Below are 12,698 nucleotides of genomic sequence, written 5' to 3'. Positions count from 1 at the left end.
TGCAAGAGTATTAGATTCAGTAGAGCAATATTAACAGCTCAGTATTTTCCCTAAACCTTACTATTAAATATTTCTGTTTTGCATGATGATTAAAATAAAAAAAAAAAGTAGTTGCAATTATTGTGCTTTTTTAGGGAAATAAATCATGACAGCAGAGCAGGAAATGAGAACTGGCAGCTGAGGTAAAGTGTTTTAGTCCTATTCCTTGACTGCAAAACTGGCAATTCCTGAAACCATGCAAATCCACTTTGTCAATAAAGTCAAGGTTTTTGCAAGTCTAGTTCTTGGTCTGGTGGTAATTGTTAAAATCTTTGGAAGTGTTTTTGGTTCATATTGTTTAAGCTGTTGGAGAGAGCTGAAGCAATGTAGTAAAGGTTAAGGCTATGAATGGTGGCCATTAGCAAGGATCAGTTTTCCAGCACTGTGGATCATGGCCTTGGAAGAAGTGTATTTAGAGGTGGCCTTTTCAAGCTCAACATAAGTGATTTGGTAACTTTCCAGGATATTTGAGGCAATTTCAGACTGCAGCATATTCATATTTTGCTGTGAGCTTGAAACCATTCTGTTGGATGTGGAATGTCAAACTTGTCTATCAAGTCACAGAACTCTTAAGACTGGGACAAAGCATCTCAGTATCATTTTCACACAGTTCTCAGCTGCTGTGAGCATGGGAAGATCCTTTAAAATGCATATCCTTTGGATAGAGAAATACCTTTTAGAAAGATGTGTCTTTTGTCTTGTCTGTAAGAGATGAATAATTCAGTATATCCCTATGCAAATGTTTGTCACTCTCTATGAAAAAATGTGCAGCTTATTCTTCTCTTCATTTATGTAGTGTCAGTTTCCCAGTGATGAATCTTTGTCAAATACAGCAATGTGCTACAGTGATTTCTGAGCTGATTGCAAGTGTATCTTCTGTTTTGGCATTGTGGAGGCTTAAATCTTTGTTGAAACTGTGAGCTTTTAAATACTATTTCAATGTTACCACTATACAGTAAAAGAAGCAAATTACCATGAGTAAGTATTTAAGCAATGCATGGAGATGCAGATCACCACAATATTTTCCTTTGGCCTTTAGGATGTTTAATTTTCTTTTTTTCTCTAATTGTATAAATTTTTCAACAGGGTGTTGCAAGGCATGTCAATAAAAATCGAGAGCTTTCACGGTAGTTGTCGCTATAGTTACATGGTGCCGCTTTTAGCCTCCTGCACAGAAAGTAAACCTCCTGAAACCTCCTAAAATCCTTTATTGGCAGAGAAAGATTGAAAGAGACACTGCTGGTGAGCAGGTACCGAGCAGATTCTCTGTTGCACTGATACCCTTGCAGCTAGTGCTGTCTTCACGGAGAGGTCTGCAGAAATGTTGTGTGGATGAGGACGGCAGGGACAGGGGACAAAATACATCCTTTTAGGGGGAGAGGTGTGCTGGACACAGAAAATGGAAGGTAAGAAATAAGTGCCAAAATGAATTAAAAATAATCTCAGTTCATAGATGATATTTGCTCCATAAAGAAAGGAGTAAGTTGCCTTTTACAGCCCTGTGAGTTGTAACCCTCCACAGAGGCAGAAATGTCACACTCACAGGATGCTGCTGTTCTCCTGACTCTGGAATTCAGTGCTTAACTTCATCCACAGGGTCTGCACAGCACAAATGTGGAAATCAGCGCTGACTCCTGGCAATAACATTTTGGCTCAACAGATGCCATATGCATTCAGGAGCCCTCAAATGGCTTTTAGCATGGCTTCTCTGTACTTAACTGAGTTTTGCTTTCACTCTGTATTATTTTCTTTCCTCTGTCCTGAATGACTGTTAATTTAGGATGTTGTATGAATTACTGCTGTAAATCATGAACTTTTAAAATGTTCCCTGGGATAGTAAAAGGTCCCTGCACTGTAGATGGGGGGGAAAAAAGCACTGAGGAGCATTTTCCCAGGAAATCATTCTTTAAAAGCAGGCCTATGTAAGTCACCTTTGCCTTAATGATTCCTTCCTTAAGTTCTTTTCTTGTCTGAATAAAGTAATATGGGTTTATTTATATATGTCACCATGTGAGAAAGGATAATTAAGTGCATGATATCTCATGTTAAATTTAACTGTTCATTTTTTCAAGTGTATTCTAAATACACAGGTGAACCAAATAACACCTTCGCTTCAGGGTTTTTATTCACTATTTTTCTCAAGTTCCAGATTTACAGAGCACTGTGAATCCAAAACCAAGGATGGTTAACTACAACAGAGATTTTTATAGTTTTTTAAAGTATTTCTTTTCATTACACAACATCTATGGGCTCGAGGTCAGGTCAGACCATGCAGTAGACCCTCGACCTAAAGAGATCACAACCTGAAATAGCTAAAGTAGTTAAAATGAGGTGGGAAAAGGTAGAAAGAGTACAGTCAGTGAGTAGCCTTAAGCCTGTAATGCAGCACTCAGAGGTTTAGTCCCCTGCTGTCTGCTGCTTCTTGTGATGGTTTCTGCCATTTGTCAGAGGGAAGGCCTGGCCAGATCCCTTCAGAGCTCAGGAAGGAGGATTATAGCTCTGCTCTGTGCAGGGTAATTCTGTCTCTGTAATGAGAAAGTTGAGAGTCACATGGCTAAAAGGAGCAAAGCGTCAGTAATGGGAGCAGATAGCTGGAAATGAAGGAATTAGTCATGACTCAGAGTTTTGCTTTCAATTGCACTCAAACTTTTTTCCTCATGGCTTCTTTTTTCATTTCAAGGATAAGCAATTGGTCCCCTTTGCCTTTCCCATCAAGGCTTGCCTTTCCTTCTTAAATCCTGTTAAGACATTTGCTGATTACCAGTTGGAGAAGCAGCTTTGAATCCATCCATCTAGTCAGCCTGAAGGAGAGCTGGTTACCTAATCACATTGACAGCTAAGTAGTTTTTGCACCTCCTGGGACTTGGGTCAAGCCAGTGCACACTGACATGAGGCTGAACTTGAATTACATTGTCTTGCGGATAGAAAGTTGTGGTCAGTATCATGTTAGTCAAATGAAATCTTCAAAAATAGAATTATGCTTTGGGCTGAATACAATATTGTCATTGTTTAATTGTCCCCTGGAGAGCCAAAAAAAATTCTTAGTAGCGAAAGCATCCAAAAAGCATCTCTTGCACAGAGCACAAGAAATATTTCTGCCTGAGAGAGCTTTGGGAGCTTTCTAAAATAAATAAAAAACCCCATCCAAGCCAAAAAAACCCCACAACACCTAATTAAAAAAACAAACAAACAAACCTCTATAAACTGCTGTGGGAACTGTAGACTAATTAATTAGAAGGATTTCTGAAGAAATTTCTGAAAAAGATAGCCTTTCATGCTGGAAGGTAAACAGCTCTATGAGCAACCTTTCAGCAAGACACACTGACTAGGAAAGGTGTTGAAAATCAGAGCAATCGGAATTATTCAAACTATATTTCAACAGAGTGATTTAAAGTGTTTGAAGCAACAGCTACTACTTAAACATAAGAATAATTCCCATTTCTTAAGAAATTACTCCAATGTAATGTGTTTCCTCCGTAATAATAGGTATTCTCATGCAGAAATTGGTAACAACCCATCAGGTAACTGAAAAAGCTTAGGAAGTCCCTTTGGTGAATATTTGAATGAACTAGATACCAAAGATGCAGTAAAACTAGGGAGACACAGCTTGGTGCTTGATGAGGCGTCTCCTACTGCTGAGCTCATCATCTTGCAATAGAAGGTTTTGCTGGGTGCACAACATTCTGTTTTCTGTGTACAGATGACATTTTCAACAATCAGTTTATATAATTATGTTCAAAATTGTTTGAAGATGTGGGGGACAGTTGAAATCTCAGTGGGTTTCTGATTTTGCCTGGGAACCATCTTATTTTTCAGACAGCTCAATGTCTTCTGACAGCAAGTTTGTAAAGCAGATTGGGCTGGGCATCTGAGGCATGGTCAGTCTGCTTTAACTTTAAACTATGCCTGAGCTAATCAGGTATCTGTAGGCAGTGGAGAGGAAGAGATGAGTAAAAGGGTGGTGGTAGAAGGATTCTTTTGACCTCAGATATTTGCTTTAGGTGAGGTGAACCCCACTCTGAAACTTCCTGTTTGTCGGTTGAGTGTGATTTAGATTCCTGTGTGAAGGATGGCTATGTGCATGCACAGGTGCATACACCATGGATGTTTTGGGCTTAGGCAAATTGAATCCCACTTACAGAAACTCAAGTACTCCAAAACACCAGTGAACATCTACAGAGGGACATCTGCAGAGACAGAAATCCTATTGTGCTAAAAAACGTGTTGTCACTACAAATGCAGTGTCTGAAAGCATGAAATCTGTTAAGAAAACATCCCTAGTTATATGTAGAATACGTCTGTATGTGTACATAAAAATATTTTTCAAACACAAATATTAAGTGTAGTACTGTTACTCGTGTTGTAATCCTTTTTAATCAATGTTTTTTTGGACCAAAAAAAAAAAAGACACATGGGTTGCTCTGTGGTCATCCTGAAATACTTTGACCTGGATGGTTTCTTTATCCTTTGTAGTATTTTTAAGTAAAGATTATGGTCTTTATTTTTAACCTTTCTGTGTCAATAATTGTTACAGAGAGCATTAAAATGCTGATAGTGCCTCCTCCCTCTCACCCCAAGACAAAAAAAAAGATTAAAAAAAATGCAAAGGCTCTGCTTTAGGGAATCCAGGCATTTTGAAAACTTTAGATTAATTTGGAACATGAATCACTTCTGCTAGGTTGATTGGATGCTTAAAATTCTTACTCTTGCTTCATTTGTTCCTGAATAGATTTAAGAAGCATGCATGTATTGGGTCTCACTGAGACCGAGTTCATTTTCCAGAATCATGAGAACTGCATTTTGGTTCAGCCATGAACAGAGCTACAGTTCTGTTAGTAAATGAGCCTGGAAAGTAAAGATCTTTTAGGTGTACTATACAAGGAATATTTTCTTCATTGGTGTTCAGCAGGCCTTAAGTTATTACAAAACCAGAGAAAAAACCATTTCAAAGTGATTTAAGAAAACATCTCAACATTGTGTGGCTTTGTCGTCTTCATATTTGGTTGTTCTGTTTTCCAGCAGTGTAAAGAATAAATTCAGCTTCTCTCATATTCCTGCTTCAGGTTAGTGAGTACTATATTATATATTGTTCATTTGTTTGGATGTTACATACACAGTCCTGTGGACACACAAGCATGTCATCTCTTGCTCTTTTTTTGCTGCATATTGAAGCTTGCTGTTTTACCAGAAGTTTGGGCTTGATTGGGTTTTGGTCTTTTACACTATTTGCTCAGTATTATTATCCATCACTTAAAAGGTTTTCATACTATTGCTTTTTCTTTGTAAGTAATGAAAAATATTTGTTATAGGGCCAAATGTGGCCTTAAATTCTACGTAATTCTTTTCTGTCTTTCTTTCTAGGTTGCCTTCTATAGCTGCTCCTGCTGTGTGATTAGTCTAATGCCAAATATAAAATGGAAGAAACTGGCTTTCTGCATGGACGCAGGAAAGAGCAGTTAGGCCAATGTATGGAGACCTCATATTTCCAGTGTTTCTATTTCCTCCAAAGTGAGGAGAGCAAAGCTCCTGAATTCTTAATTTGGTCAAATATTATATCACATAGATAGAAGTGTTTGTTTTGTTTGCTTTTTTTTTATTCTGGAGAATACTTTGTTATTCCAGGTCTCTGACAGATATAGTTCTTGCAAAATGGTGTCAGATATTTCTGTCTTCTGTCCAGCTAGTTTCTTCTTCTCCCTGAGGTTATGCAGAGGATCAGATGGGAAAGTGGTGAACGGCATCTCAGGGACCCAGCTTGCATTGTCCATTCTGGTCTCCGACCTTCTGGAGCTGGCGTGGCGCCTCTGAATCCCTCTGCCCATCAGCTGTTCTCCCTGTTGCTTTGCCAAAGACAGATTTTACTTTCCAGCATCCCTGCACCTGATGCATGAATGCTGTTTTCAGTAAATTTCCCAGCACCCAAAAAATGTAGCAGAGCAGAAATTTTCAGAAAGCATCTCACAGCACTGATTACAGGAATTTTTCATCTCAGGACACTGTTTTGTGCTTGCCTTTCTTCCAGGAACTGACTTGATGTATTCATTCTGCTTAAGGAGCTACCCCCAATTCAGAAGTTAGGTGCATCTTCTACTGATGGAGGCACAGTGCTGAGGTGCCCCCAAAATGTACCTTGAACGTTATGTGTCAGGGATGTTGTTTTCCTTCCCTAATGAGAACAGCTCACTTGGTACCCAGTGGCATCTCAAATTTCTCTCCTTGCCTTGTGCGCTTCTAGGGGAAAATTAGGTAAGAAGGTTTTGAAGAGTGAATGCTTGGATATCTGACCCACAGAGGAGGGGGAAGGTAGAAATGTGAAGAAGCTGTGCTACAGCAAGATTATTTTCTGACTACCTGGCCTGAACATGTAAAAGGTTTGTTTGCACGCCTATAATCTGTGCAGCTCAGGACCAGGGTTTGTTTAGTCCTGTGTATTGCTTGAAGTGCTCTTATTTTGCCAGCTTGGTTTTGAAATCTAACAGCTTTGTTTTTTCCAACAGGAATTATGGGTTTGTAGTGAAATAGTTCAGTGAATAAAAATATTGGAGAATAGAGTAGAATTTGTCCATAGAGATAAAAAAAGGTAAAAGTTTGCAAGCTGTGCTTTACGATTTGCCCAGAATCTCCATTCTGCACCAGAAGTAATGTCAAAAACTGTTTCCATCTAAGCAAACTCACCTTTGGTTTTAACACATATTGATGGCAGAACCCTTGCTTTTTTTAATATCAACAAGCAATTCCCCCAGACCTCACTCAACAGTCATATATGATTTTGAAATGATGATGGGAGAAGCAGATCCAATCCTGCCTTATAGGCACTTTCTTTTTGAGGCTGTCTGCTTTGATTCTCTTCCTGACCATTTCTAAGTCTTAATGGTATAATACTTGTTTTTAATTATAGCTGGAAAAGCCTGTTCTCTCACTCTTTCTTTTGTAGCCAGTATTGACCATCTGCTTACTTTTTCCAGAACTCTGAATGAAATATGACACTTAGTGAACTCCTGCTTTAAAAGTACAGTTAAAGGAATAGAGCTGTTATTCCTTTGGTCCTGGTCTCCCTATGTATTGCTTACCTGTGGAAAAAATTTGTGTATCCCATCTGGTACACATTATTTGGCTCTTTAGTTTGCATAAGTTTATTGACAGAGTGATGTGACTGAAGTTCCTGATCATTTCCTAGTGCTTAAGAAATAGGAAGAGCCGGACCACTTAGGTCCTGCTTTGCAGAAATCAGTCTTAGCCATGTGGATGGGACTGAGGGTGCAGTTTGTGGTGTTAATACTTTGCAGTTTGTTTGGGGTTTTCTTGTCTTATTTTTTTGTTATTGTTTTTCTTCAGTATTCAACAGTTATTTAATAAACTTTAAAATAATTAAATAATATTTAATAAACAGTTATTTAATTTCACTTGTTAACTTGTTGAAAGTTAACACCAGCCCAGCCTGCACAGCCAACCTTGGGTAAGAGTATTGTGTTTTGTCAGTCCTTCTGAGAAAATGTGACTTGCCTTTGGTGCACACACTTGATATAAACTTCTCTATGGTTTGTGTTTGAACTCTGAATATTTTTTTTTCTCTTTTTTATTGCTTGGTTTCATCTTTTGTCGCAGCTCTGTCAGCTGTCTGTTTTCTTCTTTGAAAGGGGTCCTGTGAGTTCACAGAACTATATTGTATGAGGCAGAGGGCAATGGTGGCTGCAAATGGCATCAGTGTGAACGTGAGGACATTACCACTTTTTACTCCTTTTCTAGGAGTTGTATGTGAGTAGATCTAGAGTGACCCCATTCAGACCCCCACACAGTGACAAGTATAAGAGTCCCTGTAACAATAGGCACAGACTGAGACAGACAGACAAGACAAGGCACACGACCCACAGGAGTTTTATTAGATGTGCGCTTGCACTACAGTACAGTGTGCTATAGCACACTTAAACTGGATACAAGTGGGTTAACTCAAGTACAACAGTTGCAGCACAGAGGAAACTTGTAATCCACAAATCCTGCCCAGAAAGGAGGGTTAGTTCACCCTGAGCTCTCTCTGATTACAGCTATGCTATAGCTTTTATCAAGCTATGTATTTTAAAGCTCTCACAGCGAACAGTACTACAGTGCTGTCACTGTTACAGCTGCACTGTGACACTTGCAGCGGTGCCATCATCTGAGCCATTGCAATACACCAAGATCACAACTTGAAACTTTGCAAAATAAGGCATCCTGATATCATCACTGCTGGGCTGCAACTACTTTTGTTCTGTGGCACTGTTTGCGTAGCTGTGAGAAAATCTACCAGTTCAATCAGTAAGATGGAAACTGAGCAACTCAGTCACCACTTGTTTCCTTGGTTTTTCTCTTTGCATTTCTAACACTTTAGCTTATGACTGCTGGAATTGATCTCAGATTACTTGTTAAGCATGGGGGGGAAAAGCCCTCACTTGTTTAATATCAACAAGCAGTTTTTTTAGACTTCATTCAACAGTAATGCACATTCATATTGTGTGTCTTGAAACTTGACCAAAATGCAGCCTTGCAAATTGTTAGGGGAAAACAAAAGGGGAGAAATTCAAATTAAAGCCCATTTAAACACAAAGCTATTTTACATAAAATGTCCATGTGGAAGGTTTGCACATTTCAATTCTTGGTTCTGAGCTGGAGAATTGTATTCTGCAGAAATGGACACCTTCAGAGATAAATCCCAGAATGCTCACTTTTGTTCAGTGCAAACAGCCCTTCAGAGGAAGAGAATAGCAGTCAGAAGAGAAGAAATTGTAGGTAAATGTGGCCATATGGATTATCTCTTCAGCTTTTGTTTTAACATAAGTATTTTTTATAAGATGCCAAGGACTGACAGTCTTCTATAGCCTGGTCTCTGTGATTGGCTTAAAGCTCATGCTTGTAAATAGGCCAGTGTTCTACAAAGGGTTTAAATATGAAATATGTTAAGCACCAAAGCATTTCCAAAATATCCTTTTCCAACCTAGCTGTTCTTCCTTGATGAGAGACTTCCTGAGAGCCCAGTGGGGTCTCTTGTTTTTGACTTCAGCCAGCAAAGTAGGAGGAAGCACCATTTCTCCTGCATGCACTTGCTCATCCTGCTGACTGTCCTTTCTCCTGCTCTTTGATTTGCTTAGTGCTGTGAAAGCTACATGTATGACTGGAGTGCAGTTTGAGGGGGTTCTCAGATTCTTGCTTCTGCGTTCATCTATGACTTTTCCTAGGCCTGTGCTGAAGAAGCCCTTCAGTTCTAGGTCTTGGAGGTAATGTTGTAGGTCAGATGACTCACAGCTGTCCCCTCCTTTTCTTTGTGTCATCACTTACGTCAGTTTGAAGTGTGTGCAAATTTGAAGTGGTAATGCTTTACTACCCAGGATTCACGGGCACAAACGACCATGGCACCGTGGGGTCCCAGGGGACACTTGACTCGCACTCTTCTAGATGAGCTCTGACATTCTGCCTTGCATGGATGACCTCTTACTAAGCACTAGGTATAAGGTATTTTTCTGGATGTTCTGTTTCACACAGTACAGAGGGTCATGAGACTGCAGTCTCTGGATCTGTGATGAGACTGTGATTGTCTAGTTCTGGTCATACGAAGTTAAAGCACTGTGACACATTGAATGCCTGTCACTGTGAGAGGCAGGGATGTAAGTTCTGAATAAATGTCACTCTCTGCCATGTCTGATATCCTGATGGAACAGACATTAGTGCCATGGTCAGACCATCAGGACAAATCTCTCCATTAATTAATTTCTGTCAGGTATTTTTGTCCTGTACTTAAGTGATCAAAATTCAAAGATTTTCTTGTCTTCTACAGGTGTAGAAAAAAGCATCTTTAATGCTTAATCCTCTCTGTACTGCAGCTGCTTCATGTATGATATAATCCTCATGTATTGTCAGTGGACCAGTTACGTTCAGTCTTGCACAAAGTCGTGAGCCCAGGTTTTGTTCTGTGTTGAGTTGGAGATGCTTTCCTGTTGGGAAGGAATTAACAGGTTTGAGTAAAACCAAAACAAAAACCTCATGCAGCACTTGTGAACTTTAGACATAGATAATACCTTTAATGTTTCCTCATGGAAACAGAAATGCAAACAGATAATCCTTGCAGTAGATTTCTGTCCTTGCAACTGACACATAGCAAAGCAACCATCTCCATCCTACAGGGCTTCAGTTCCACCACAAAAACTACACAGGTGCAGCAGCCCAAGAAATCTGTAGTTGCAAGTCTGTTGTTTTTAAATCCTAGGATATTGTTCTGTGAATTTCTTCCTCTTATTTTTTTTGGTTCGAAATGACTATGCATAACTGAGAAAGAAAAAATAAATTCTATCATAAACTAGCATGAATGGTAACCAAAACTGTTTATTTGATGTAATGCAGAGTGATTATTTCAAATAGATACATATTAATTTGTGCAGTGAGCCATTCAGCTCCTGCTTTGAAATGCCCTGTGAGAACAGAACAAAATTTCTATTGTTATTGTAATTTGGCAAGATAGCACTTCCTCTAGGGGTGGGCTCAGTTATTTGCCTGATGCTAAAAACAGTGCACAGGAAAATGCACAGTGTGTTTTTGTAGATCTGCTATGGCTTTTTTTGCTAAGTGACATCTTACTTTGTCTTTCCCCACTTCTCTGCGTTGCTGGATGTAGGATCCTTCTCCACAGGCAGTTTTTAGGCTGTGGCAGATGTGCTACATTGCCCTTGCAAATTATCATAAACATGATTCCTTCCCTTTCCCATTTTGTAACTCTTGGCTATTTACATGCAGTGGAAATGAGAACAGAAAAGATTAGATGTGCTCTGTACTGCTCTTCCATTTGCTGTTTGTGGGACAGACATTGATATCGAAGCACAAAACTTGAAATTAGACTTTCCCACGTGAAATTTAATTGCAAAGGAGATGTGTAGCCTTATTGCTGCATTTTGCAGTACTGCACTTGCCTAAGGTCCTACTAGGTATGCTGTATTCTCAATTTGATTTTCTGACTCTCTTCAGTAGGTGGTTATGGATTGTAATTGGATATTCTGACAGTTGGCCTAGAGGCCATGACCCAGTTTGAAGTCCCTGTTGTACTACACAAGATACAAAACTAGCCAAAGAGAAGGTCCTATAACAAAACTGTGCTTCTGCTGGGAAAAAATAATAGTTCACATGAGATATTAGTTTAGAGCACCAAGTCAGAAAGGTCCACACAGTGCAGGCTTCATGCGTTTGCTGTGATGAATTGTTTGAGGACATTGAAAGTTGCTCTTTCCAGGTGCCAGGAACCACAGACGCCTGACCTGAAGCCAGCTAACTGTTCACTTATGTGAAACCACTCCTGAGGAGGGGGCTGAGTGGTTTAGGTCCACTGCCTGAGGAGAGAGAGCTACTAATGATGTAAAGGTGGAGTGAGGGCAGGTTGTTGACTGGAGGCTAACTTTGAAATCAGCATGCCTTTAGCACCATGGCTTTGTACTTAATATCAAAAATGTATGGTGTTTCTTACCTGTATATTGTGTTAGCACTGCAATGTGTCTGATTTTTATCCAGCTTACTCACTTGAAAGCCAGACACACATTTCAGAGGGTCGAGCAGCAATTGTATGGGCTGCCTGGAGCACACAACATCTTGCTACTTGGAAATGTGGCTCCACAATAAAACCTGAATGCGATTCTCATAGTTCTTTCCTAGTTTTGGACATACAACTGTGTATTGAGATGATGCTATCGTAGGTTCCACTTACCAAGCTTTGCCTTCAATGACATTTTGCGCAATGCCTAGATGTCCCTGTTAACTACTAATACAGTTTTTTGTTTTTCTGCTGAAAGCAATTGATATCAATCCTGTTTCTTACAATTTACAATTGCAGATCTTTTGCACTAATGGCAGAATTATTGCTATTAAAAATACAGAAATGTAGAGGGATGCTTATTGCATTTTATTTTATGTGAAACCCTGAACCACCAGATGTCCTGAAAAAAACAGGAAAACATATTGTGTTTTGCAACTCCCTGGGAGAAGTATAGTCTAAATCTCCTTCTGTATAGTGTTACATTGTTCCTTATGAGGTTTTGAAGGCTTTCAAATAATCAAGGGAAGGTAGTTTAGAAGTCTAAGAAGAGGTGTCTTAGAAGACACCTAAATTTTGTTTGTGGCCCAGCCCTGATGCTGTTTGAAGAGTTGTGACTTGATCTGAGTTGATCTCCTGCCTACTGTGACTTGGTCTATAACAAAAGAGTAGAGTAGCACTAATTTAAGGTCAAAAAGAAATAATAATTTGAAGTGTTGTGGAGTATTGCTAAGAGCATGGAGCCAGTATAATAGAGCTGTACTAAAACAGTTTAACATTTCCCTAAAATGGGAAGCTGTCTCTTGAATGACTTGACTTCAAGATACTTGGCTTGTCTTTAAGGCCAACTTCTGTTTGTTTGCTGGTGGAAGGAATGGGAGAGGAGAAACAGAAAAGAGGAGCTTTTGAAGATTTCAATGATAAGCCTCCAGGGCACAAGCTGATTTAGAAGCAGACTGTTTGTAGCCTGAAGCTAGGCTGCAGTGATATTTGCAGCTTCCTTGTTTTCAGTTTTTCTTGCTTTGCCTTCAGACCAACTGTGAAGATGTGATTTAATATAACCTATCTTCGGCTGCATAGAACTGATATTACCAAGGCTAGGACAATCACTTGGTCT

At 39.4% G+C, this 12,698-nt stretch overlaps 2 protein-coding genes across 11 annotated transcripts in view; one reads left to right on the top strand and one right to left on the bottom strand.

The window, feature by feature from the left end:
• Positions 1-12,698, top strand: part of SERGEF (secretion regulating guanine nucleotide exchange factor) — a 142,194-nt gene that overhangs the window by 123,564 nt on the left and 5,932 nt on the right. For 2 of the 9 annotated variants that reach the window (XM_086895359.1, XM_086895357.1), the window contains one exon: positions 5,059-5,102. The exons of the other annotated variants lie outside the window; for them this stretch is intronic. In XM_086895359.1, coding sequence (XP_086751485.1) covers positions 5,059-5,066 — 8 coding nt within the window. In that variant the 3' untranslated portion in view covers positions 5,067-5,102. The remainder of the gene's footprint in view (positions 1-5,058; positions 5,103-12,698) is intronic. 9 annotated transcript variants of the gene reach the window in all.
• KCNC1 (potassium voltage-gated channel subfamily C member 1) overlaps positions 7,896-12,698 on the bottom strand; it is a 124,645-nt gene continuing 119,842 nt past the window's right edge. For both annotated transcript variants that reach the window (XM_023929063.2, XM_023929066.2), the window contains one exon: positions 7,896-10,001. In XM_023929063.2, the coding sequence (XP_023784831.1) occupies positions 9,820-10,001 (182 nt within the window). In that variant the 3' untranslated portion in view covers positions 7,896-9,819. The remainder of the gene's footprint in view (positions 10,002-12,698) is intronic.

Source organism: Cyanistes caeruleus, chromosome 6 (assembly GCF_971803275.1).
Source record: "Cyanistes caeruleus chromosome 6, bCyaCae1.hap1.1, whole genome shotgun sequence".
In the NCBI taxonomy this organism is placed as follows: domain Eukaryota; kingdom Metazoa; phylum Chordata; class Aves; order Passeriformes; family Paridae; genus Cyanistes; species Cyanistes caeruleus.
Note: the sequence above shows the minus strand (reverse complement) of the source record. Positions and strands in the feature narration are given on the sequence as shown.